Source organism: Strigops habroptila, chromosome 17 (assembly GCF_004027225.2).
Source record: "Strigops habroptila isolate Jane chromosome 17, bStrHab1.2.pri, whole genome shotgun sequence".
NCBI lineage: Eukaryota > Metazoa > Chordata > Aves > Psittaciformes > Psittacidae > Strigops > Strigops habroptila.
The window spans coordinates 4,302,328-4,328,803 of NC_044293.2; the positions used below are offsets into that span (position 1 = coordinate 4,302,328).

The 26,476-nt window shown below is 49.0% G+C and overlaps 1 protein-coding gene across 1 annotated transcript in view; it reads right to left on the bottom strand.

The window, feature by feature from the left end:
* Positions 1-1,275: 1,275 nt before the first annotated feature.
* ETS1 (ETS proto-oncogene 1, transcription factor) overlaps positions 1,276-26,476 on the bottom strand; it is a 45,892-nt gene continuing 20,691 nt past the window's right edge. Inside the window, exons 3-9 of the mRNA XM_030505372.1 lie at positions 24,718-24,837; positions 24,011-24,211; positions 21,127-21,204; positions 19,976-20,224; positions 16,325-16,585; positions 6,665-6,783; positions 1,276-5,982 (exon numbers count right to left, since the gene is read on the bottom strand). Coding sequence (XP_030361232.1) covers positions 5,767-5,982; positions 6,665-6,783; positions 16,325-16,585; positions 19,976-20,224; positions 21,127-21,204; positions 24,011-24,211; positions 24,718-24,837 — 1,244 coding nt within the window. The 3' untranslated portion in view covers positions 1,276-5,766. The remainder of the gene's footprint in view (positions 5,983-6,664; positions 6,784-16,324; positions 16,586-19,975; positions 20,225-21,126; positions 21,205-24,010; positions 24,212-24,717; positions 24,838-26,476) is intronic.

Here is a 26,476-nt window from a genome sequence, read left to right on the forward strand (position 1 = left end):
GATGAGAACGGAGCTGCTCTTGCTGTTTATTTACCCAGGGTGGCTGGGCTCTGCCTGGCTCGGCGGCTCCAGCTGTGATGAAAAGAGCTACAGCAAGATCAAGGTCCTGGCAGCAGAGGCAAAGGCGAGCTCTGCTCCCTGCTTGGAGCTCCCTGTCTCCGAGGCAAGGATGGAGCAGGGTGTCCTTGGGGTATTCCCTGTTTTGGGGTCTCTGACAGACCCCGGTGTTACTAAGCTCAGGGTTTGCTGAGCTTTCAAATCTCAGGAGCATCCCACCGGCATCCCAGGCCCACACTGAAGCAAGACACTTCTCCACCCCTCATCCTTCCCCAAGACCTCTCACTTCCTGCATGGCTGCAAGTGACTATAAATGGAGTTATTATAAATATCCCTTACCCTCCATTCATCCGTTGCATCCTCTCCACGCCGACGACCTGACGTCCCTTCTTGGTATTCTATGAATCTGAGCGCTTTGTCTTCATGCTGATTCAAGCAAACAAGCGTCAATGATGTTGTCCTCTGGGAATTTCCCATCACACAGACTCACCAGCCCTATGAGTGAGCGTCGGCTCCTGGACCATGAACCTCCCAAGATGCTTCATTAATCAGACCTGCATGTTAATAGGCTCCAATCAATCCTGGCTTGATGAGGATGAGGTATACCTGAGCCAGGATAAACAGCACTGGGAAAAACATGATGTATAAAAATACATGTATTTTTCAAAGATCTGAAGCACAATGGTCTGATTTGCTTTACCGGGGGCCCAGAGGTGGACTTCTCCTCTTGATGGGCCACAGCCCAAGGTCTCAAGCTGAAAAGCAGATGCCCAAGAGCACCTTCACGCTGCAGCGAGGGTGAGCTGGTGGCTCTGTGAGTTGGCTGCGCCTGTTTTGCAACAGCCTGATGAAGAAATTACAACTAGAAGTCATTTGAGGTGGTAAACCACAGATAGCCCAAGCTCCCGGTGATGATTTGGGATGAAAGCCCAGTTTGAAACCCTGGAATTGCCCCTGGGATGGCAATGAGGAGTGGTGATGGTCTCCAAAGAGCTGGAGAGGATAACCCAAAGCAAGAGGGAGCTGGCGTCATGCAGCATCTTCCACGTCCACCCAGAGGCCATGACTCCAGGCAGACCCTTATTTCATATAACCACACAACAATCATGCAAAAACTCCCAGAACTTGCTGGGATTTACGAGTTTTTGCATTGCTTTCCCCCCTTTCTCCTTGAATTCCAAGAGCAAAGGCAACGAAGCAGCACACCGACACGGAGGGTTAGGAATTATTCTTCTTTTTAATTTCACATGGTTTAAAATACGATATGAAATAAGGCTACAGTATATAAAAAACTCTCCAGCAAAATGATGTGCCAGCATCAGCAATTAAAACAAAACCAATCCCCTCCTTCTTTAAGGATTCAATGGAGGAGGGACTTCTTTTTGTATCCTTTAAAAAAACGAAACAGAACACAACACAACGCACGGACACACACACACATCGCTACATCTCTAAGCTACCTCAGCTCAGTTTGTTTTAAAAAGCACCTGCTTTTTCCTTGTTTTTTATCTTTTTTTTTTTTTTTATTTTAATCTGGCTTTTAAACTTTTTTTTCCACTTTTAAAAAATATAAATTATATGAAAATACAAGTTGGAAAATAGTTGAACAGCACAATATAACAATCTCTTTTTTCTTCTTCTTCTTTTTCTATCAGCTTAAAAAGAAAATCCCATTTGTAAAAACAAAACTAAACCAAAAAAAAAAGACCACTTTTTTTTTCTTTTTCTACTGAGGCAGATAATTCCTGGAGATATTCCATTATAACATATATGTATACATAGATTTATCATTTATTTAAACCTCTTTGGAATGTAGACAACAGCTCATGGATGTTATATAGACCCTACCAGAGAGCAGAGCACGCCAAGGCATCCCAATATTGCGACGTTAACAAGGAACAAGCAACCAAAGCCCTAAAGCCTTGCAGAAAACCCCTCCAGAAAAGCAAACATGAGAAGATGGACGTGTTTCCCACAGCATCCAGATTTACTGGTGCTTATTGGGACCATTCTTTTGGAGGAGGTTGGTTTGGAAAGATGTGAGAAGGTTCAGTCATACAGTATCTTCTATTTCTTGCCCTGTTTGGCTATTTTTCCCACCAAAAGCACCTGAGACATTCCAAAACAAGACACAATTACCCAGTTCCAAAAGCCATGTGTATCTGCTGAGGGTGAAGCTCGTCGCCATGCAGAGAAACCAGCAGAGGAGCGAGCCGCATCCCCAGCAGATCTCCATCGTCCCTCTCAAACCCATCTGGTCCAGCACGTGTGAGTGGATTGATCAACTCTTCACGGCCTTGAGGAACAGGAAGTCAGAGGGTCTGGGTTCCAGCACATCTGGTTCAGCACACTCCTCGCCAAAAGCCAAAAAGCAGAAAGATACAAATAAAAACAGAAACAACAACAAATCTGCAAAGTTCCAGTGTATAAACAGCACACAGCCCTCTCTGGGATGGTCTCTAGAATGGGAATAAAAAGCAAAGGAAAATAGGAAATGATGAACCTGACATCCCTAGGACTGTACTGCCCTTTTCCTGCACACAGCCTGCGAGCTGGGATGGCAAACGGCTGGGAGAAATCATGGAGAAGCTCCAGCCAGGAGCTACTCCCAAAAAACCAGAGCTGCTTTCCACACTTCACCCTTTCTAACCTCTAAACCAGCTGCCCCAAAATACTGGGAGCACACAGGTTCAGCTTGGAAACCTGGAAAATATAAGCACACTGGAGTGGATGAAGGATTTAGCCTGGCAGGAGGATGGGGTTGGTACCCGAATTCCCATCAGAGGGAAGTTCTACCCCTGTCTTCTGCTTGGAAAAGGCACTTCAGCTGCAGCAGAGCAGCCAAGCAAGGCAGGAGACATGTCTTAGGATGCAGCACGGTGCCAAAGCCAGGAGACAGCCCTTTCGAAGGGTCTAGGGGGATTTTCCAAAGCACTGCCAGAAGTGGCCTGGGAAGGGTAAGCTAAGGGCACTGCGCAGCTGCGTGCAGGACAGCAACAGAACACCTACGAAACCCCATCTGATGGCTGAAAATCCAACCCATACGGTGTGTCCTGTTGGGATGCTCTTGCACTACTCCTCCCCTGCACACTTCCATGCCGCCACATCTTGCTTGGCTCCCTTTTCAGCCTTGGCTCTGTGGCAGAGCTCTGCTCAGGGCCTCATCTATGATACCCGTTTTCCTTCCTTCTCTCCAGCTTGGCCAAGCTGCTTTCTCCCATCCTGCCTGCCTGAGGAGATGAGTTGAAGTTTAATTTCCCAGTGGGCAGCATCCCTTTGCTCCTTTGCTGCATGCTCCTTTCACTTCCCCTTCATCACCTTTTCCTTCCTTTCCATCCTTCCCACCCTTTTCTTTCCCTGTGCTCAACAGGATGATGTACAGTCCCAGCCCCATGAGCTAACAGCATAACTAATAACCTCCCTTAAACCACCACCTGCTTCCATCCCTCTGGGCTGGAGCTCCCTTGTGTCCCACTCATTTCCCCTCTACCATCACCTTCTTTATAAGCATGCAGCAGTTTTGGGGATGACTTGCCCCAGAATGGCCAACTGGGATACAGAGGTGCCCCCATGAGTATCTCCTTGGGATCAAGCTCCTCATCCAACCACTGGGCAGGGGGGTTATGTGCCCATGTATTTTGTCTCTTTTCAGGCAGGGTCCTTTCCTGCCAAGCTGATACATCAGCCTGTATCCGGCAGGCATATCCCAACAAGCATCTCTGGGAAGCCTCTCCCCACCTCGCCCCCAGCTTCCCTCTCACAGTGCCTCCATAACGAACACAACTCCCTAAAACACACAGACAGACAGACAGACAACACATAAAGAAGGTACTTTTGGTTCAAACGCTTAATACTGTCTTTAAAAAGAAAATGCCCAGTGGCTTCAAGGGAGAAAGACCCCGTTTGTCAGCCGGATCCACATGGATGCAGCTCCAGGGTTGTATTTGGATGTGGAAACACTCACTGCCCGATCCTCTAACTCACACCTAGCCCATGGTAACAGTGGTCGGCAGCATCCCAGGAAGTGCTTGGTGCAGCTCCTCCTCGGACACACACGAGACCTCTCATCATTTACCCCAATGACACTGGTTGTACGCTTCATGTTAATCACACCCTGCCAGGGGCTGCAGGATCAGGCTTCCAAAGAGCAGTAGAGAACCTATTTGCAAGGATAATTTCCTTTCTGTGTGTGCCAGGCTGGTTAAGACATGGAATCATAGAATCCCAGACTGGTTTGGGTTGGAAAAGACCTTAGAGCTCATCCAGTTCCAACCCCTTGCCATGGGCAGGGACATCTTCCACTAGAGCAGGTTGCTCCAAGCCCCTGTGTCCAACCTGGCCTTGAACACTGCCAGGGATGGGGCAGCCACAGTTTCTCCAGGCAACCCGTGCCAGTGTTACATACGGCAATAAAGATAAGAGCTGGTTGAAACAGGAAGGAAAACTTTGGTTTTTCAACTTTTTCCTGATTTTTATGCCCCCAATCAACTGATACATTTTCCATTTACCACACTGAAAACAAGGGAATATTTTCCCTTTACTCTCCGAAAAAGAACAAACCAAATTTTCTGAAAGCACCAAAGTGTTCCTTGAGCAAAAGAAGTGATTTGGAAAACACAAAAAAAGACATTTTCCCTGCAAATCTGGCTAGGTTTCGTGCCCAAAACACAGCCGTACACAAAAGGGCCCCTTTTAGAAAAACAATTCCAAAAGTGGGAATTTCAACCAGCTTTATCAGCAAGCGGCGGAGCAAAGCGTGTGGGGCTGGAGGTGAGAGCAGCACATCCAGCAGGCATCACTAGGAGCCAGTTTGGAGTTCATTTTCCTTCACATACGATGCAGAGATGCCGGGTCGTAGCACTCCACTCCTCCAGTGGGGTCTACATAAACTCCTATTTTCATCTTTAACCTTTTCCTCACTGTGATAAAACTCTCTGCTGGCATAACAGAAACAAACACACACAATATTGCAATACTGAGACCATCTTAGAGCTTAAGACTATTTAAAAAAAAAAAAAAAATAAAAAATACTGGCACAAAATTTAATAAAATAAAACTTTTAACAGATTTCTTAAAAAAAAAAAAAAAAAAGAGTCTTGATCCCTCTTAGCAAAAATTCTGTCCGTTGTAGAAAAGCAGACGACCGACAGAAAGGTGATGGCCAAGAACGACAAAGAGTTCTTGGGGTTTTCCCATATCACCCCTCCCCGAAGCAGGAATATTCGCCCACTTTGGTTTTCCCTCCCCACCCTCAAAAAGATATTCAAATCCTCGGGAATACTGTCATATTTCCTGAACTGCTTGCGTGCGAATAACACAAAATCCAAAGGGATCCGTTTGATAAGGTTTTTTCTAAACAGCAAGGAAGGGAGAGGGGTTTGTTGGGTTTTTTTTTTTTTAAGTGAGCTACATTTTTCTGGCTTTCTTAAAACTCAGAATTTCACCCCCCCAAAAAGCCTGTCTTGGAGCTTTCAGGGAAAGAAAAAGCTCATCCTTCTCCGAACTAAACATAGTTTGCCTCTTCTGCCTCCCTCTCTCCCAACATCCTCAAAGCATCAAATCTGAGTCGCTCTTTAAAAACAACAAAAAGGAATTAACGAATGACCAAAATAACAGCAAAAATAAAAAAACCAAAAAAGAACCAACAGAAAAAGTCCCATCGACTCTTCAAAATGACACGGGGTGACCCTCCACCCCGGCCGGCCACCTTCACTCATCGGCATCTGGCTTGACGTCCAGCATGGCGTGGAGCTCCTCGGGCGTGTAGCCCAGCAGGCTCTGCAGGTCGCAGACGAAGCGGTAGACGTAGCGTTTCCCAGCCGTCTTGTGGATGATGTTCTTGTCGTAGTAGTAGCGCAAGCCACGGCTCAGCTTCTCGTAGTTCATCTTGGGTTTGTTTTTCCTCTTGCCCCATCGCCTGGCCACCTGGCAGAGGGCAGAGGAGAGTCAAGCAGGGATGCGCACCGCAGGGACCGGACACGAGGGAAGGGAGAGGAGTTTCCTCATCTTTAAGATGGACATGGATGGGTCACAAGCATTAAGGTTTGGGAAAACCAACCTCTATGCAATGGCACAACACTGCAGAGGACTCTGTGAGGATGTGTAAGTCATCCTGAATCACAGAACCATAGAATAGTTTGGGCTGGAAGGGACCCTTCAAAGCTCATCTAGTCCAATCCCCCTGCAATGAGCAAGGTCCTCTTCAACCAGATCAAGTTGCCCAGAACCACATCCAGCCTTGAATGTCTCCAGGGATGGTGCATCTACCACTTCTCTGGGCAATCTGTTACAGTATTTACTCCCCAAAACCTCTGGGAAGTCCCCCCTCTCACCTGTATACATCCTACTTGAAAAACTTTGGCATTCTGCCTCTTCTCTGTGATGTTTCAGCTACTTCCGACTAACTTTGGGCACAAATTATGGCTTCCCAGGTATTAGGGCAGCCCAGTTTTCAGCTGGGCTCTAATTCATTGGTTTCCCCTACACATACCTGGGACCTGAACAATGTGATTGCCCAAATCTCAGCCCCGACGGAAGGAAGGCAGGATTATTCATGCCAATATTTCAAAGGAATGTGGGCTGTGCACTCGATTCCGGGGTACTCTACCTCATCTGGGTCGGAAAGTTTGAATTCCCAGCCATCACCCGTCCAGCTGATGAAGGACTGACAGGACTTGTCAGTGAGCAGTTCCAGCAGGAATTGCCACAGTTGGATGGGTCCACTGCCTAGGAAGACAAAAGAAACACGAGAAATTAATGCCAGGAAAAGCACAGCTCCTTCTAGCCCAGAGGGGGAAAAAAAACCCGTCCAAATCATGCACACTGAGAAGAATAAAACCTTCTACTATCATAAAGAAAATAATCAGTGACCGCAGGGCAAGATGTGGGCTGACATGACAGCTTGAGAGTTAAATCCTGCAGGTAAAAGAGCTTCACATTTGCAGTACGAGCTGAATATTCATGCATTGGAATGCTTCATTTCGAGTTACATAAATAGGATTACTTTTCTGGCATCCAAACAGCGAGCAGTCATTGTCTTGGCACAAGAGCACCCTCGTTTCCTCCGTGCCAAAAAGCTGCTGGCCATCGCATGAACTCCGGCAGATTCCTGCTTCCCGACCTTCCTTGACTCTTTGCTCCGTTGCTGTTCATCGAGATAAGGGGGGGACACCCAGGTATGAAAATCATTTGGCCTCTTTCCAGGGCGTGCTGCTGCAGGAACAGGCCACGCCAGGACACAGAGCTCAGTGTGGGGAAGGCAGGGCCTGGCTGGCTCGGCACATGGATCTCACCAGCTCAGGACTGCTGCATCTCCCCATCATATCCTTGGCAAAGCCATAGCAAACCTCCATGTAGCTGCTGGTTCCCCTAATCCAGCCAGAGAGGCATGAGGCAGCCTGTAGCATCCCATGCCACGTAGTTTCAACCTCTTCTTACAACACCACAGTCCCCTCGGTGCTAATTTTGGCCAACAGCACTCTGACACATCTAAGCTGCAGTACCTGGTGCCTGCGGCTTCGCAGCTTGGTTTGGGCTGGATGACTGGTGTACACAAGAGTGATTTCGAAATCCTTATCCGTTCTTGTGTCCCAATCAAAGGTAGAGGAGAAGCCCTCAAGCCAAAATCTCTTTGATGAGCAACTTTCAAATGCGGCCGCACCCTAAATATTGTGCTTAGCTCTGGGCAACATGTTTCGGGAGAGATGTTGCCATGTTTTAAACACAGCTTAAAATACATCACTAATAACAAGAATGACAATAATAATAACAAACAGAACCAGGGGTTAGAGGAAATGATTTATCACAAGAAGAATTGCACAGGCTGCATTAAGACAGCAGGCTGGGGTAAACCCGCCTGCTGACAGCAATGAGTACAGGCTTCAAGCAGGGAAGAAGAATTATGTACTCAGACAAAGGGATGGAGAACAGCTTATTTCCAGGAATGACAATGAATGCTGTCGAGCTGCGGCTGCGGGATAACCCACGGAGGGAAGAGAGGGCTGTTCTCCCTTTTCCACGATGTTTAAAATGACTCAAAAGCAGATGAGCTGCTGGGGAGGAGGAAATGACAGAGCTGGCTCTGGGACAGGGCAATCGCTGTGCCCCATCCAGCCCTCCCCAAACTGTTTCCCTCCTGTTATTCCTAAGGAGCTGCTCCAGGGGGTTCCCTGCCAAGCCCTGGGGGTTATCACACAGCCATGGGCAGGACAAAGCAGGGCGCTCTCATTCTGCTTGTGAATGGGAAGATGTCACTCAGCGGGGAAAGGCTCCAGCCTGGCGTGGCTCTGGGCAGGAGCTTGCCAAGACGTTGACTTTGCGACCGCGCTCCCTGGTAGGGATGGAGTTGTGTTACCCACGCCAAAACAGGGGAGGAAAGTCAGATGACGCCTTCTCCTCCCACCCGAAAGGGAAGAGCCAAAACCCTGGCCTGAAATGCCACCGCATCTCAAAACTCAGACCTATTTATAGCAGCAAGCTTTAAATACAGAGAAAACACTGGGAAAAAAGGTTATTTCAGCAGCCTGTGGTCCTCCATGGGGAACCGCAGGTGAATTCCCAAGGCGCCTGTTTCTCTCAACCCATCTGACTTTACAGCACATACAGAGAGCATCCAACACCCGAAGTAGGTTAACAGAGAAACAGCCCAAGGAGACAAGATTGAAGCAAGTTCATCACCTCGCACTGATTTCTCTCCTGCCCAACCAAAAAAGGATTATTCACAGACTCACAAAATGGTTTGGGTTGGAAGGGACGTTAAAGCTCCTCCAGTTCCAACCCCCTGCCACGGGCAGGGACACCTTCCACTAGAGCAGGTTGCTCCAAGCCCCTGTGTCCAACCTGGCCTTGAACACTGCCAGGGATGGGGCAGCCACAGCTTCTCTGGGCATCTAATCCCCAGAATAAGATGGATGAAAACCCACCACCCTGGCGCCAGGTTCTTTCTGGTCCATCCTGTCTCTGTGGGATCCTTTCAAGGTTCAAGTGTCATTAACCCAGCTCATGCTAGGTATGGAGAGGAGTCAGGAAACCTGGGAATTTCTTGCCCTCTCTCCAGCAAGCAATGCAGGGCTCTTGCCAGTGCTCTGCTGGGTATTTTGGGACTCTGAGGGAAGCGGTGTCATCCCTGCAAAAGGGATTCCCAAGGTCTATTCCGAGCTGCCTGTGGGACACCGTAAAACCCCAAATTCCTCTGTGTTGGACAAGCAATTATGTCAAGAATGTGTTTACTGCAGGGCTCGCAGGCATGTCTGAGCTCCTATAAACACACGCCCTGCTGGAGGGGAAGGCAGCAGAGGCCCTGCAGATGTGCCACTGCTGCTGACTCGGAGATGTCAGCGAGGCAAGCAATGCTGAGGTGGCAGGAACCAAACCCGGCCACATGCCCGAGCCTGCATGGCCAAAAACTGCTCTGGGAAGGGAGACCAGAGGGTAGGAAGGCAAAACGGTCAGGGAAGGGGTACTGGAGGTCCGTGCATCACTTGGCAGACCTGTACTGCTGTAATTAGTGCTAGGAGGGCTATCTTCAGAAATGAGAAGCTCACCAGGTATTGACAGGACAAGCGGGAATGCCTTTAAGCTAAAAAATGGTAGATTTAGATATTAGGAAGAAGCTCTTCACTGTGAGGGTGGTGCACAGGTTGCCCAGAGAAATTGTGGCTGCCCCATCCCTGGCAGTGTTCAAGGCCAGGTTGGATGGGGCTTGGAGTATGGTTTGGAACTAGATAATCTTTAAGGTCCCTTCCAACCCAAACCATTCTATGAGCTGCTTCTGCAGATGAGCAAGGAGCAGGGAGCTATTTTTCCCAATGCCTAAAAGGATTTCAAGGTGACCCTTGGCTCATGCAGTGATGCCAGCCCCACCATCTCGCATCCCTAAAGCTATCAGGGAAAGCATGAAGCTGCTGGGCTTGTCTCCACGTCCCAAACCTCCACTCCTGCCAGAGCTGGGAGCGGTGCCCATTTTCCATCCCTTCTGCTTCAACCCTTCCACTCATCCCTGCCCGGGGCTGGAAATCCCCAGTGTGTTGCTGGGACCAGATCACTTCATGGTACAGGCACGCACGGCCGCGCCGACTGCCCCAAGGCCAGCGGGTGTATCCCACCACGCGACCTGTTGCCTTGGTTATCTCCAAAAACAACCACCACGGGAGCATTCCTGCAGCCTTTTCTTTGGATGCAGCCCCAAGGATGAGGCGGAGGGACACAAGCCACCTTTGATGGCGCTGGTCCTCCTCTGCACACATCCAGGGGTTCCCAGAGGAAACCCAGCCCTGGCTGAGGAATGGGGGCAGCTACGCTCCACAAAAGACAAGAGAAGAGCTCAGAGAGTGGCGGGATGTCCTCCCGCCCCACTGCGACCTCCAGCACCCTCGAAGGCTGCTAAGAATAGTGCCCGTCGAGGCCACAATGGGGGCCCTGTCTGGCCTTGGTGGCACTGAACAGGGTCCTTCAGTGGGGAGTGTCACACCACAGGAATTCTCCCCACGTCAGGGGGAAAATATGCCTTGTAGCCAGATGACAGCCGGCTGCTGCAGTGGGAACTGCTTGCTGAGCGCTGCCTCTTCAGCATCAGTCCTCCAGTGGCACCCCTGGGTGTCCCCAGAGCAAAGGGTTTGGTGCCATGCCATCCCTGTGACATCCTCCCTTGGACCCCATCACCTTCCTACCCAGTGGCTCTGAAGGGGTTTGAAACAGCCACTTTCACTGGTGCAGTGATGGTGGTACTAGTTGGGGTGGGTCAGACCGGTATCTGCACCGTATCGGGGAAGGCACAGCCCAAAACACGTCATCCCCACTCTCTCCTGAGACAGTTTCACACGCCCACCCCTCTCAACGGCCTCTGTTCTGTTTTCCTTCTTTCAAACAAGAAAAGAAGTGAAAAAAACCACCCCACTGACAAAAAAAGGCGGCGCACCTATCCTTCGCGCTATGTGGTTTGTGGTTCCAACCCAACAAAACAACTGCGCATAGCAACGTCTCCAAAACAGCCTTCACCTCACACGTGTGCCCACCCTGCCCCAGCCCCCTTCAATGGCACTGTGGCACCAAAGGTCCTCAATTTCTCCCAATGTGTTGGGGGGCAGCAAAGCTCGTCCCCATTGCTCCCTTGTTAGACCAAGCCCAAGCACCTCCTCCTCAGCTCTCACCCAAGCTGTCCCAGGTAGTCACACCACTGCAAAGTGACGGCTTTGCATGGGTGGGAGGGCAAAGGTGGAGCTCAGATAGCAGCATCTACAAAGAGCAGGCGTGAAGAAAGCAGAGAAGGACCCAGAAAGCTCCTGTATGTGGAGCCATATACTTTTGGCCATGTTTATAGACAGGAGAGCAGCCACAATGAAACAGTTCTGCTTTCCTGATGCATCTCCTCTGTTTTGAGGAAGAACATGCCGGGATGCCAAGGTGGATGGGGCTTGGAGCAACCTGCTCTAGTGGAAGGTGTCCCTGCTCGTGGCAGGGGGTTGGAACTGGATGAGCTTTAAGGTCCCTTCCAACCCAAAACAAGCCACTCTGGTAAGAGCTGAGCTGCCACCACGCTCGGGCAGTGAAGCATGGAGCTCATTTCACTGTCATTTGCACACGTCTGGCAGGTGGAGCAGGAGCCACTGAACCAGCACCAGCACTACTCTCAAGCTCCCCATTTCACCGCTGAGCCACGCAGGCTCTACACCAGAGGTGTAGAAAACAGGCAGGAGTTACTATAGCTGGTCATGCTTGAAGTCACCCTGCAAGGGCAGGTACAGGGTATAACCCCAAAGGAGCGAGCCAACAACATCCCTGCATCACACAGGGGACAGAGGTGCTGTTGTGCTGCTTATTGGAGCTAGATGATCTTAAGGTCCTTTCCATCCCTAACTATTCTGATTCTGATTGCTGGGGCAGCTGCCTGCATCTCCAAATTTCCCCAACCCAAGCTACAAGTGGCTATGGATGCCCATACAGGCACACTCTCCAGGAGCAGGCAGGAAGGATGCTGATGTTTCTAGGAAAGCTACTGCCCTGACTCTGGATGTCAAGGATCAGAGAGGGGTTGGGAAGGCAGCTGCTGGTGGATTCCTGGATGCCAATGACCACAGCACATCCAGGGAGCTTGCTGGTAGAAGATTCAGGCCAGCAGCATAGGCAACAAGAAGAGGGGAAGCAGCACACAAGCTCTCTTGAAAGAGACCCACTTTCTTTGGCACAGACTTGACTTTCTTGCAAAACAGCAGCTGCGTGCTTTCACTTCTGTGTCACAGATAAGCATCGCTCAGAAACGGAGGCTTGTCAGAGGCATCAGGCTCTGCACCAGAGACAATTCAAACAGGGCAGATGGGTTTAGCAGGCAAATTTGGGCCCTATCGACAAGGCACTGTGAATGCTGATAGCAAGAATCAGGGCGGGATCTGGCCTGGGCGAAGCCGTTTGGCAGACAGGCGCTCAGGCAAGATAGCATCTGTGAGAGGTGGCTATTCCCTCCACTACTGTCTGTCTTCTTCTAGGGCAGCATGATAATGAAGATAGCATCAATCTGTCCCCAAGAGAGACACTCAGGTCGTGTGTGATATTAGCTGGGCAGAGGGCATTAACTCTTTAGGTGCTGAGATCACCTGTAAAGGCATCAGCAACTTCCTAACCAGGTCTGCAAGAAAGGGCAGCATCACAAGTGCAAAACCAGCCTTGCAGATGAGAGATCAAGGTTTGGTGTGCACTCACTTCACCTTTCTCATCCCTCTTTCCTCCTTCTGCTTCTCAAACACAAGGAGATCTGCTCTGCTCTGCCTGTTCAGCTATACGGAGCAACAGCTCAGCACATCACAGCTCTGGTATTGTGGCAATGCAGACAGCACCACGGGATGGAAAGCCCCGGCCTGCAGAGACGATGCTGAGGTCCTACACACCACAAAGCAAACACATACCATGGCTATAAACCCACGCAGGTGCTTTGGGGCACTCAAGAAGCTAGAATCATAGAATCAGACTGGTTTGGGTTGGAAGGGACCTTAAACCTCATCCAGTTCCAAGCCCCCGCCATGGGCAAGGGATAACTTCCACCAGACCAGGTCCAACCTGGCCACCGACCAACACCAAACACTGCACTGCTGCATGAACAAGGAAACTTAAACTGAGCTTAGCTAAGCCAACGTGGGGTTTGGCACATCTGCCTGCGGAGAAGATGCATCCTGACACACTACTTGCCTAAATATAATGGATGCATTCTGTCTCCATTTCCTAGGTCATGTCAAGAAAAATAAGATCTGGCTTAATGTAAGAGTCAAGCTGGCCAAGCTTTGGAAGAGCCAGCTCCAAAACCAGAGGTGTCCAGCACTGGCCTTCCCTGCAGCTATGGAAACTGAAGTTCACCAACTCCTGAGCAATTACATTTCTCCTTCAGAAAAAAAAAAAACCCAAAAGATAAGAAAATTGCATCAACCTCTCTCTGAGCAACCATGGCAACTTGTTAAATTAGGTCAAGATGTGGGGGCAGATAAGGCAGCTTTGAAAAGCTGCTCGCGAGCTGGGTGAAGAACACATCAAACGCAAATGGAGCTTCCGCCAAAATGCACTTTCTCACCAAAGCATGTGCCTACTGGGGCAGATAGCATCAGATACCTGTGATAAAGCACTGTGCCACCTCCCTAGGCCACCAGCAAAACAGCCCCTTGGTAACAAAGCCTGAACAATATTGTCACGTTCTTAAAGCCAACCTGGAGATGAAGGATGTGATCTCCCAGGCTTCATTCTTCCAACCCTAAAAGGTGCACATCATGGCATGTTTGTTGGGTGCTCCGTTGGCTGGTAACTGGTGCTGGACACCTGCATCTGGACTGATGCTGGTGGCATCATCTGAGTGAGAAATGAAAAGCAGGGGCCTGGCTGCTTTGGGACCCTGGGCTGGTAATCCCCTGCTCTGCTCATTTGGAGGCTCCACCTCCTCACCAGAGCTGCAGAGCCCAGACTGAAGTTCCTCTGCTCAAGCTGCTAGACAGCACTTCCTCCCCTGAAGTAATGTAAAGCAAAGCAAATAAGGAAGGACCTAGGAGTTCTGCTTAAGAGTCCCTTGCTCAGCTGGCCCAAGACAGATGTCCAGCACTTCTCAGTGGCCAGCCTGGATTTCTTACATCAATTTTTGCAGACCCACACTAGTTTTGAGAGCGCCCAGTTCTCCTACAGTTTGTAATGCAACGTGTTCTCACTGTGACCTGCTTTCACAGCAACCTGGCTTCGCTTTGCACCCACGTTGGGCTCCCTCTGCACAGAAAACATGAGGTGTTGACAGCTCAGTAGGCTTTAAAAAGGGACAGAGGACACTGCCTGCAAAGATCATCTCTCCAAGGATTGTTCCCAATGGCAAACACAGGCTGTGGAGGTTTGAGGACTGAATTATTGCTTAGCAGCGCTCCAGCTCGAGGATTTCCGAATGAGTGCTGCTTCTGGAAACATCAGGTTTTCCTCTCTTCATTTAAAGCTTCTCAAGTGAAGCAACACAGAAGCAAAAATCAGGCACTCCCCCCTTATAGATCACACTAAAATGCCTGGGCCTAGGGATTATCTTCCCAGCTCAAAACGGGGTTTGAAATGAGGCAAGGGAAAATGTTACACAGTGCAAAGCATTTGAAAGCGTGCTCTGGCACTGCATTAACCGATGTCTCCCCTTCCTGGCGGCACCATTCCAAGGACACTCTTTGGGGTGCTAAGACTCCTTGGCAAAACAGAGGATCCAGCCGCCGGCTTCGGCTCCTCTCTATAGAGGCGGCTCTTTTCCATGAGCTGCAAACTTGGAGGGAAACATCCAGCTTGGAAAATGAAGCTCTTTGTTTCGCCAAGCGCCTCCGTGCCTCAGTTTCCCCAGCTGTTAAAATGCAACCAATGCTCCTGCCCAGGCACTGACTGCTCAGAACACTTCTACAGGGTGTAGTGAAAGGTGTTATTAGGAGGAAACAGGAATAAAACTCGCTCACTGGTCTCTTTTCTTAGGAATATCAACTCCTGTAGCATGGCAGAGGATGGTGCCCCAGAGCATGGCCCAGCCCAAAACCATTCAGGCATAGCAGAGCACACTTGTATTTTACATTGACTTGGTCGAAACAGGCTCATTCAGCAGGCAGAGCTTAAGAGCTTTCTTTCTAACTAAAGCTATAGCAACAAACCACTTCCTTTTTTACACATAGCTCCTAAAATTATCTCTCCACCTCTCCTCCCCTCCGCATCTCTCCCCACCTGACAGAAAACTACATATCAGCCCTAACATGAGCTATGTGTAGGAGGAGATTTCAGGGACAGTCGCACCTCAGGATCTGCTCTGAACCTGTTGATGATCTTTATCTGCACAAACTATTTCCACCAGCTGCTACCAGCTGGGGCAGGAGAGATCAGTATGTAGGAGGGAAAAGGGGAACTGGCAGGAGGCCGTCCTGCGGATCTTACTTATAGTACAGGGAAAAGACAAGGCACAGAAGGACTGGAAAGGATTATCTCAATTGGAGCTGGAAGCCCCATCCCAACAGGTTTTTCTTCATGGAGATGCCAGATTGCTGGAGGGCTGTCATATAAAAAGACAGAGTTTCCATGGCCTATCACCTTATCTCTCCCAATGCAGGGAATGGAAAATCCTTAGGTCTGCTCTGGCACCATCCCATCCCTGCCTCGCACCAAGGTAAAGAGCAAACCCAAGTGCTTCCTCCATGCTAGAAAGGGAGGAGGTCATTTCACATCACACATAGCAATGCTGAAATGCAGCCGCTCCTGCCCGAGATGGGAAACCACAAGCAAGTAGCCAGCATATTGCATAGATGTGTCAGATGGGGAAATGAGGGCACTCTACTACCTTGTGTTCTCAGCAGCACAAACCAGACACCAGTTCCTAGCAGACCCAACCAGGAGGCGTTCGGGCGTACATGACAACACATCAAATGCCCTGCACTCAGTCTACATCCTCTATGAGGTTTGGAATGCCCACACTTGAAGGACATGCAGCCTTGAGGGTCTCTGTGCTCTCAGGTGTGCCCACATAGATTAGTTAGGGTTGGAAACAACCTTAAGATCATCTAGTTCCAACCCCCCTGCCAAGGGCAGGAACATCTCACCCTAGACCATGTTGCTCAAGGCTCTGTCCAACTTGGCCTTGAACACTGCCAAGGATGGAGCATTTACATGTGGCCGACCCCAGAGACACCCCAAAACTCACTTATGCACAACCCGGAGACCCTGGAGGCTCTGCCCTCCACCGATGGAGTCTCTACCCAAGATGCTCACCAGAGAGGCTGTTTCCTGAGGAGCATGACCCTACCTGTGTAGCCAGCAAGGGCAGCAGCAGGAATGACAGGCTTGTCCTTGTTCATATCGGCCCGATCTCGAACATAGTCCTTGAAGGTGCCCTTGGGCTTGTGGTTGGACAGGGTGGCGGGGTAGTCCTCCGAGTCGAAGCTGTCATAGGAAGGGACACGCTGCAAGCTCTGGAAGGAGGACTGGCTGCTCCAGGACTGCGTCAAGCGGTCGCAGCTGTCATAGCTCTCTATGCTCTCGAAGGAATCCTGCCCACCCAGTTTACCTGGAGAGAAGGAAGAGCGTGTGAGATATGCCCGGTCAGCACAGGGATGCTCTGGCTTGGTGTGGCCAGAAGGATGCTTCGCCTGCCTGCTGCACAGGCAGACAGCAATCAGGCAAATGGTCATGGAATGGTTTGGGTTGGAAGGGGCGTTAAAGCTCATCTCATTCCAACCCCCTGCCACGGGCAGGGACACCTTCCACTAGAGCAGGTTGCTCCAAGCCCCTGTGTCCAACCTGGCCTTGAACACTGCCAGGGATGGGGCAGCCACAACTTCTCTGGGCACCCTGTGCCAATGTCCCACCACCCTCATAGTGAAGAATTTCTTCCTGATGTGTCATCTAAATCTACCATTTTTCAGTTTAAAGCTACTGTTCTGAATGCTCTGTGGGGAATAGTCCCGGCTATGCTTCATCTCCAAAGAAACTCAAAGTACAGCCTGAAACTGGGATATTTTTATTGTCTTTGTCATTCAGAGCTGGGCTACCTGAGCCCCAGGCATCAGAGCAAGGAATAGAAGCTCTGGGAAAAAACCCAAAGTCCTGACTTCTCAGCCCAAGACTGATGCCTGGGGATAAGTGGAAATCACCTTCTGTTTCAATAAGGCAACAGCAGAGAAATAACCCACTTGAGACAGATATTCTAGGTTCAGTTCAAGTGCCTAAATATGGGCACTCCAGGACCTCTTGCTCTTGCTGCTGAAAGCTCTGGGTCTCCAATAAGTCACATCTGCCAGCACTGGACACCCAGCTTCTTTACTTTTGACGTTTCCTACAAAACTCTACAGCCGCCTTTTATTGCCATATGTTACGACTAGCTTCCACCCCCCAAATCCCCAAACAGCAGCAGATTTGATGGAGAAGGAGAGCAAAAGGCTGAGAGCTCAAACAGCTCTTTTCCCAGTTCTGGTAAGGTGAGCACAGCTGGGTTGTATCAAGGCTACTCTCTGGGGTATTTTTAGTAAAGACCAGAACATGAGAGGCCAAATCCTCAGCAGTGCTATGCTGACTTACACCCACTAGAGACAGCATAAGTATAGCCTCTGTACTTAAACCAGAGAGCTAAAATAGGCTCCAAAGAACAAACTGAAATTGCTCTCTCTGATCTCTCGTACGCTGCTGATTGCTCAACATCTTTACTGACAAACTAAGAGCGTAACAGGATCATTCAAGTTCACTAATTTCCCAAACCGGGCTAAAAACAGCTGCTGGGATTGTGCAAGAACTCCTGGAGAAATTTCCATTGGCAAAGCCACCCGCAGCCTGGGCCCAGAGAGTAAATCCCAGAGGAACAGGAACGTGGAAGGACGCTGGCATGATCCCCCAAATACTTGCTGTGTTGTAGTTTGAAGAGCACTTGCTCTGGAAAGACTCAACTACTGTGGGCTCTGCACTGATTGCTGGCCCAGGACCATATGAAGTTGGGATCCGTTGGCTTGATTCTGCTGGCAATCCTTTGAAAATACACCTAAATTTGATCTAGCTGGAAAAATCGGGAGAAACAAAAGGGTTTGGCTGCTACACCTTCCAACCAGATGCCCTCACTGATAAGGCAGAGGGAAACAACTCCCATGGGACCCCAAAATTAACTCCTGAAGCCCACACAAAGGAAGACAACAGGCGACTGTCTGGAAAACCTTCATCTTGAACGTCAAACTGATGAAGAGCTTGACCTGGTGACAGACTAACCTTAACCTTTTAATACAGTGGAAGGTAAAGAAGTAGGTAAACATAAATTAACCAGACTCTGCTTTATATTAAGGATTTATGCCACCCGAAGGCCCTTCTACATGGCTGAAAGGTAGGTTAGTGTAAGCACAGCCACAGCCTGTTGCACTTCTTCAGCCGCTATCAGTATGTTAAGAGTGTTTGTTAACACCAGGGGCCCTTGGTCCCCAGTGCTGAGTTAAGGGCTCTTTCTCCCCTCCCCTGGAGCCTTTTTAGGCTTGCCAGTGAGAACAGCCTCAAGGTACAATTGCAAAAGCGTGCCTGAACCATTGCATTTCAATGAGAATTATTATGAAATCACCTGTGTTAAAGAAAAGGTCAAGAAAAGGGAAAGACACTGATGAAAGAGAGCCAGAAAAACAAGCCCAGAAAGAGAAGCTTACCTAAAATTATAACACTACTGCCCTTGTATTATCCAAGTCACCTCTCTCATATTAACACTGAGCCAGCAGCAGAAGCAGAGGTAATAATACAAATAATAACTTTCCTGTCATTAGCTCTCCCAGCTTGGGAGAAGAATGAGGAACTTAAAACGAGCTCCACTGAGCACACATGTGCGATGCAGACCTGCACAGGGGCTCCGGCTTGCACAGGGAGCCAAAACATCCTCAGCTCTGAGAGCTGGATGAATGGGTTTAAATGTTCAACATCAAACCTGGCTCACAGCAACACGTTACTATAATGAACGTGAGGCATGGCGACACCTGGATTCTATTCAGGCCACGATGGCAAGCAGGTCACATCTCTTCCCCATGCCTCAGGTTCCCTACCTGGAATTGGGAGATAATGATATCCCTTTGTAAGTGACTTTGAGCTCTATGGATTAAACTTTGCCTTTGAATATAAACCATGAGCCAGATCCTCAGCCTTGTGTTAATGACAAAGTAGTCGGGCATCTGGGCCCCATGTGTACAGAATTTAATAACATTAATTGAAAAGGTATTTGGGCTCAGACCCTCAGAAGTGTTTAGGTGTTTAAATCCCATCATCTCAAACAGGAATCATGTACCTATAACTCTTTGGAGATGCAGGGCTGCAGCACAAGGATTCAGGGGGTCCCTTCAGCTTTGTTGCTGACTCAACCCATGACATCTGCATCTCCTAACAAAGCACAGGGCTTGGGTTCATCAGAACAGATTATCAGTTCAAGCAAGCAGCCATCAAAATCAATGAAGATCATGGATAAAGACTTTGGATCATCAAATGTAAAACCCTTTAAGGCCTCGGACAGTAATTCCTGATGAGAACTTGTAAAAGAATTTGTGGGCTTTTGCCTGCTCTCCTAGGAAATGAGATTTATACCACCACACAGCAGCCTGTCCTCCCTAATAACCTTAAAGGCTATTTCAGCTTCACTCGAGTTTGACATCAAAGTACAGAGCCAAAAATGCCACATTTTTGCAGATGCTGTAAAAACAGGCAGCAGAGTAGAGAGAAGAAAGAACTCCTTCATGTCTTCCCTGGAGAGAAAGGCAGGGAGGGCTTGAAGCCATCTGGGAGTTCACTTGCAAGACATATATGTTGGGAAATGGCTTTGTTACTGGCATTGCATGGCTCCCTCGATGCCCCAAAGCACTATCTCCTACAGAAAGGGAAGCAACACTTAGGTTGATACAGGTAGAACAGCAAGAATCCAAGCCAAACCCTGGGAGATACCCAACTTTACCTCGACTGGCACGTCCCATGCACATGTTATCTGGCGTTACTACTTCTTGCTTGATCGTGAAGTAGTCTGTCTGCAGGGAATCCGTCTGCACTGGGTCACGCAGGATGACCGAGGGATAGTCGTTCTCGTACTTGAGGGACAGCAGCTCTTCCGAGCTGATGGGATGGAGGGTCTGGTAGGACTCTGTGATGAAGCTGGGCTCGGAGAACTCGGAGGGAGGCACACACTGTGCGTGCTCGATGCCATAAGCTGTTGGCAGAACGAGAGTGTCAGAAAGTAACCCAAACAGCTCAGAGAAACCAGAACATTGCTCACTCCCCCAGCACAGTGAGATTTGAAGTCTGCAGTGCAAGAGGAGACTGCCTTTGGGTATAAAATACCTGGCACAATTGGGCGCTAATATTGAGGAAGGTTTCTAAAAGCTACAGAGAGATGGTGTCTTGTCATTGCAGCAATTTAAAGAAATAAGACATCCTCAACCAGCATCAATGCGCATTACGACAAACTCCTCTCAAGCAAGCTGCTAGTGGGGAAAAGCTGGAAAATCGAAGAGTGTAGCCTCAGCAAAGGAGATATAGGGCAAAGAAGTCTCACTGATGATTGTAACAGATGAATCACTTTCAGACTCACCTCTCCTCACTGGCCAGAGCCTGGAATCCCAATTTAGGGGAGTTGGGGTTTTCAGGCTGGTTCATGAAATACAGATTTCAAATGCCCTTAAAGAACATCTCCAAAGTAATGGAAATGGGAAGTGCAGGAGCCCAAATCAATGATTCAGCCCTTTCATTGCTAGGCTTCCACCTAGCAATTCAGAATTAAGCCTTCTTCCCCCATTTCTGCCCCTTTTTAGTAAGTTTTTTAAAATCCCCATTTTTCTGGAGTATTGAGGTCACTTTTCAGGTCTGCTTCAAAGAAACAGTGCTTGCAAAGTCAAACTGTGTCATCTCAATGCAGGCACCAAAATAATACACATGGCTCGTAAATAAACCAAGACCACCACTAGGAAAGACAAAGTCACACACTTTGCATGCTCTGCCATGACAGAGCAACAACTGCATGATGTAGTCCTCGTGTGATGCAGACAAATCTCTAATAGGTGACACTTTCATGCCTGGAAAAGCACCAGAATGATACCGACAATTGTGACTTACTAATTAAGTAGTCTGAAGTATAGCGGGACTCTGGGTATGTTGTGTTCACTCCGTTTGCTGGGTACGGTTTTACCTCTTCTGCAAAGAGGAAAGGAAGGAAATGTCACATGTCCATAGGCACATCGCGCTGTGCAAGGCTTGCTGTAACACACAGAGCTCTGAACTTCCTAAAATGCTCTCGCCCCTCTCCGCTGGGATGTTCAAAGGAACACAAACGAGTTAGGAGCTGAAATCCCACCCAAACAAGTGCGTGATGCACTTGGGTCCCTTTGGGAATTCTTGCTGCAGGAACGCCCCAGATCTAAACCAAACCAAACCAAACAGCAACAACTTTCTCAATCAGAGGCTCCAGGTAGTTCTGAAATACTAGTTGCATCATTTCCTTGCTTGCCTTAATTTCTGCTGTCTTTCATTCTCTTGAGGATTGCTTATCGCACATGTATGAGCACATGAAGAAACTCCACCATATAAGGACAGTTGTTGAAGAAGGCCCTATTTCTAGACCAGCAGCGTGCAAGCGAGTGGGTAATGCAAAACCAGCTCCTATGACCCCAAACAATAATAATTCCCAGCCTACTCAGCACCTTTTACCTTGCACCTGCAGCAGATAGAAGATCCCATGCTCAAAAAATGCTCTGCCACACTGTCCATCACCCAACTCCTGATACAGACCACGCTGTGTATACAGGGGCAGCACACAGCATTTTACCTTTCTATAGGCATAAATCACGGAGAAAGAGCAGGTAGCACATGAAAGCATAGATTCCCCATTTTCCATCCCTTTTTCCGAGCACTCTGGTAGTCCTGGGAAAGCAAATTCAGCGCCAAGCCCATGTAAAAGCCACATTGCTGCTCCCCTGACCAGTTTTTCCATTAACACCTTACTCATTCCAGCACGGTATGTGGGCTGAGATACCGGCATGGGAGACTTTCTTCTCTTTGCAGAGGGTAACCAAAATAAAACACACACACACAGACCACTCCGGGTTATGTTTATTTCTGCTGAGGCTGAAAAGAAACGAACCGAAGATAACGCAGGTTCGCTTGGAAGGAGCCTAATTTTGTCCCTCTCTCCTGGGGATTGCAGGGTGGAAAATATTCCCTAACAAAAGGAGGGTTTGTGCAAACAGAGACCTAATGAGAAACGCTCTTTTCCACTCCCCACAGTGTCTGTCAAGGGGCAGGGTGGGTGACCACAGAGAAAGAGAGCAACCTTCAGCTACGCTTACAGTCAAGTGGAGGGCACTGCTGACTGCTGGTAACTGAAGAGGTTATTTTAAGAAGAAATTTGGGAAAAATAGGCCTGAAAACACCCAAATCCATGCAGGGAAAAGTCACCCATCTGCTGCCTTTTTTAAACCCTGTGGTACATGAGTCACTCGCAGAAAGAGCTCACTAGGGAGGAGTGTTAGCAAGGTCACAGCCTGTCCCAGCACGACCTGATGCTACAGGTAAAGCCAAACATTTTGGGGTTAACCACCACTCCCAGCATCAACATCCCCAAGTGATGATCGTGGGTGGCTGGGGAAGATGGAAGAGATGGGGATTAACAAGTTGGACCCTGGCTCCATGGTTGAGCCTGGGGAAACCTTGTTCTCTTCGTGCTTTGTGGATCTGCTCAAGCGAGAAGAGGCCACGAAGATGCTTCGAGGGCTGGAGCACCTCTGCTACGGAGATAGGAAACACGATCCCTACCTCTCCATGAAACCACAGCACCAAGCTCACCAACATGCCCTGGGAATCTGCAGGAAGGAGCTGCAAACCCAGCTCTGATGCCTCAGTCACCCTCTCCAGTGGGACAAACAACTGAAGAAGGGTTGTGGGAAGGTAGAGCTGGGCTCCAAGTGAGGGCTTATAGCAAGGAGAAATTGGACTGACCACAACGTTTTGCTTTGTTTAGTTAAGCTGCTTGCTGTTGATATAAGCACTCCATAAAAAATATGCAAAATGAGAAGAAGAGAACAGATATAGAATCAAAGAGCAGAGTAACAGCCTGTCGTATGCAGGCCCTGGGAAGAACCATGTTTACTTTCTGCAAACCACAGGTAGCAGTAAAATTAGTACTCAGCAATTAACATCCATTTGTCAATGGTTTCCTGGAAGGCATAACTTTGTTACCCCTCCCCTTCCTGACAAGCACTCAGGGTCGGTCTGACAGTGCAAGGGATATTCCAGGAAAGCAAACTGCTCTGCATAGAAAGGAGCCCAGATTTGCTGCTGCCTCTGCTCGTGGTTAAATGTGTTAAGCTCTTCACCCGCTCTTTAGGAACCATCCCAGGCTAAGTGCTGCTTGGGCATCCGCACACTGTGAAAATCAACACCCAAAATCAATGTGTGATTGTCTGTGTCCCCAGATCAGTGAAAATTAATGCCCTTGATGCTGTCATGCAGGGACTGGCAGAGGTGGCTTTTCCTGTGGGGAAAATGCCATTTGAGACATGAAACAAAACAAAGCAGCTTCCAATCACAGCTGGGAAATGAGGGTGGGATTTTGGTGGTATTGTTGTACCCAGCTCTACCGAAGGAAGTAGTAAAACTCACAACAGGAGCTGAACAAGCCAAAGAAGAATGCTTTGGAAAATCCCACTGTTGTTTCCAGGCAGGCAGAGCGCCCCTGCCCACTGCGGATTCCTGCCAAGCACCCGGCACTAACACTCTTCCTCTTTGAAGCAGTGCCAGGACTTGCATTGCCCGCTACCGGTTGGGATGCCCGTTTGAAATCCTACTGGGAAGCTGGGCTTTGAAAGCTGCTTTGGCTGAGATCAAAGCCCAAGGTGAACACCTTACTGTAGAGGCAGACTACGAGCCAAGGTCTTTGGAAAGGCCCGAAATCAGGCTAACCAGGATGGCGCGAGTCATTCACCCTGGGGACTCCAGGACTCACCTTTCTGCAGGATCTCCAGATGTTCCCAAAGGATGTCTCCCACAAAGTCAGGCGCTAGCTCCAGGAAGCACTCCTTGCCCAGGGCGCAGAGGGCAGCTCCGTTCATGCAGAACTTCTGGAAATCCACTCCCTTCAGGCTGAACTCATTCACTGCCCACATCACCCAGTCCCGCACGTGCGTCTCCGTCCACTGCTGGGGATCTGCAATGAGGAGGGGTAGAAGAGATGCATTAGTGAGCAACCACAAGCTATTTGCCCAGGAGAACAGGACACAGATGGTGCTACTGCTGCACTGCACGGCCTCGTCCTATAGAGATTGGCAGTCCACTGGCATACGGATAAAAGATGACGGTGGAACATCATTCCCACAGTTTGGATCAGCCTTATTGCAGACATATTTCATACAAGGAATGAGCTTGGATTTGTGTGGGACTTTTAAAAATCCCACCAGTTCTCTGACCCCTTCTCCCACCCGTTTTTCTCCATTTCTTCCTGTCATCAGCCTCTATTAAAAGGGTTCCTACTGCTTCTCCATGTAGTGGAGATGGAAGTCTTGCAGTTGCCTCCAAAGAGGCAGGTGCCCAAAGGTGCAGGAGCAGAAGTTAGCAGGACAGACAGGCACTACCAGTCACACAAGCGTAGTCTGCAAGTGGTAGGACACAATCTCTGTGGCTACCACAGCTTCTCACTGGGAAACCATGTCTTACCTTTGGGGATTCCCAGCCGCTGCTGCTCTTTGGCAAAGCCACTGAAAGTGGCTTTCAAGGCCTGAGACATCATTTCTTTGCTGCTGGGAGTTAATAAAGGCACATCCGCACATTCCATATCTGAAAGAAGCAGGAGAGAAAAACAGCCATAAGTACACAGGACTGGGAAAGATGACAGGAGTCGTGCTGGCCATTGAACTGTCAGAAAAACAAAGAAATCCTCTTTTCTTCTGGAATTTTCACACCCAAACCCCTCCAACCCTACACTTAAACCCTGCAAGTCCATGAGCAGGCTTCTGAAACACAAGAAAGAGAACCTTGAGCTTATAAATAAGCCTGTACTGAAGGGCATAAACAAGCCATGTCTAGTAAGCTGGGTGACATGGTGTGCATGGTCTCCCTACAAGCCAACTGTGAATGTGTTATTGGCAATTTGACGGTGATACCAAAGTCCTTTCCAGACACCATCCTACTGGGCTTCATCATCTAAGGTAGCATCTGGAACCTGGGAGATGACTGAGTAGATCCAGACACCAAGGAAGGTAGAGTCGTACACCAGTGTGAAGGAGAAAGCAGGGAGAAAAGCATCCCAATTACCACTCTACCTCTGGGCATCCTGCTCCAAAGAAAAGCAAAAGGAAAACACTAATTTTAAAGCAGTTCTGGAAAAAGAAAGCTGACAGCAGGCCGGGGCAGGACGAAGAACCGGCAGAAAACCCATTTGAGAAGGGAGGGAAAACAAAGAGCTGGAAAATCCCACATTAGCACAGAGTTACATCATGCACAGCCCATGGCACGGAGCGATGCGTTTCGGGGTGAGTCACTGAACAACGCTGAGCCACCCCCATGGGAGAGCATGGAGCCAAGAGCCAGGCCTTGGAGTACGTCCTGATGAGAAGCAAAGCTCTTCCTTTCTTTTTTTTTTTTCCCCTTTTTCCAATTCATGTGGAAGGAGGTGGGTATCTATAGCCAAAGGGTTTCATAAAAGCAACCACTTGAAGGAAACCCTCCTCTGTCTGAACCACCAGGCTGGATGGGGCTTGGAGCAACCTGCTCTAGTGGAAGGTGTCCCTGTCCATGGCAGGGGGTTGGAACTGGATTGGCTTTAACGTCCCTTCCAACCCAAACTGGTCTGTGATTCTGTGATTCCCAGTCTGAGCTTCCCGCTCCACTCAGGTCCTCCCCAGCCAAATTCACAGGCATCATTTAAAGTCCAAACAACACAATGCTGGGATTTTTTTGGCAAGTGGGAATATGGGGGTTGGGTCATCTATGTGCAGCTCTGTAGCACAGGCTGAGGCTGACCACGCTGCACAGCATCCCCAAATCATCAGCTGGATGCAACAAATGCAATTCCACCGCCAAGCTAAACAGAGCAACTTGTCTGTCTCCATCTTTGCACCTTCCACCTATTGTCCTCAAGTAAAAGACATTCAAACCCACCCCCCCCCCACCCCCATTTGCAGTTAGCCAGCAAGACACTGAAGGAATTGCACTAGTAGTAGAATTCCCAACACCAAGCCTCTTGGGACCCGATTCCTCCCCCTAACCTCACCACATAAATCAAGGATTGCCTGCCACAGTGGAAGTATCAGGACCTTTGAAAGCAAATAATGCATTCAAAGGCTATTTGGCAAATTACACTTCATTATTTACTGGATTTGGCTGGAGAGGGCATGGAAAAACGAGCAGCCACCCTCACTATCTCTGTTCTCCATCTGCCGCGCCAAGATAACACTGGGAGAAAGTGGTTCAGTGC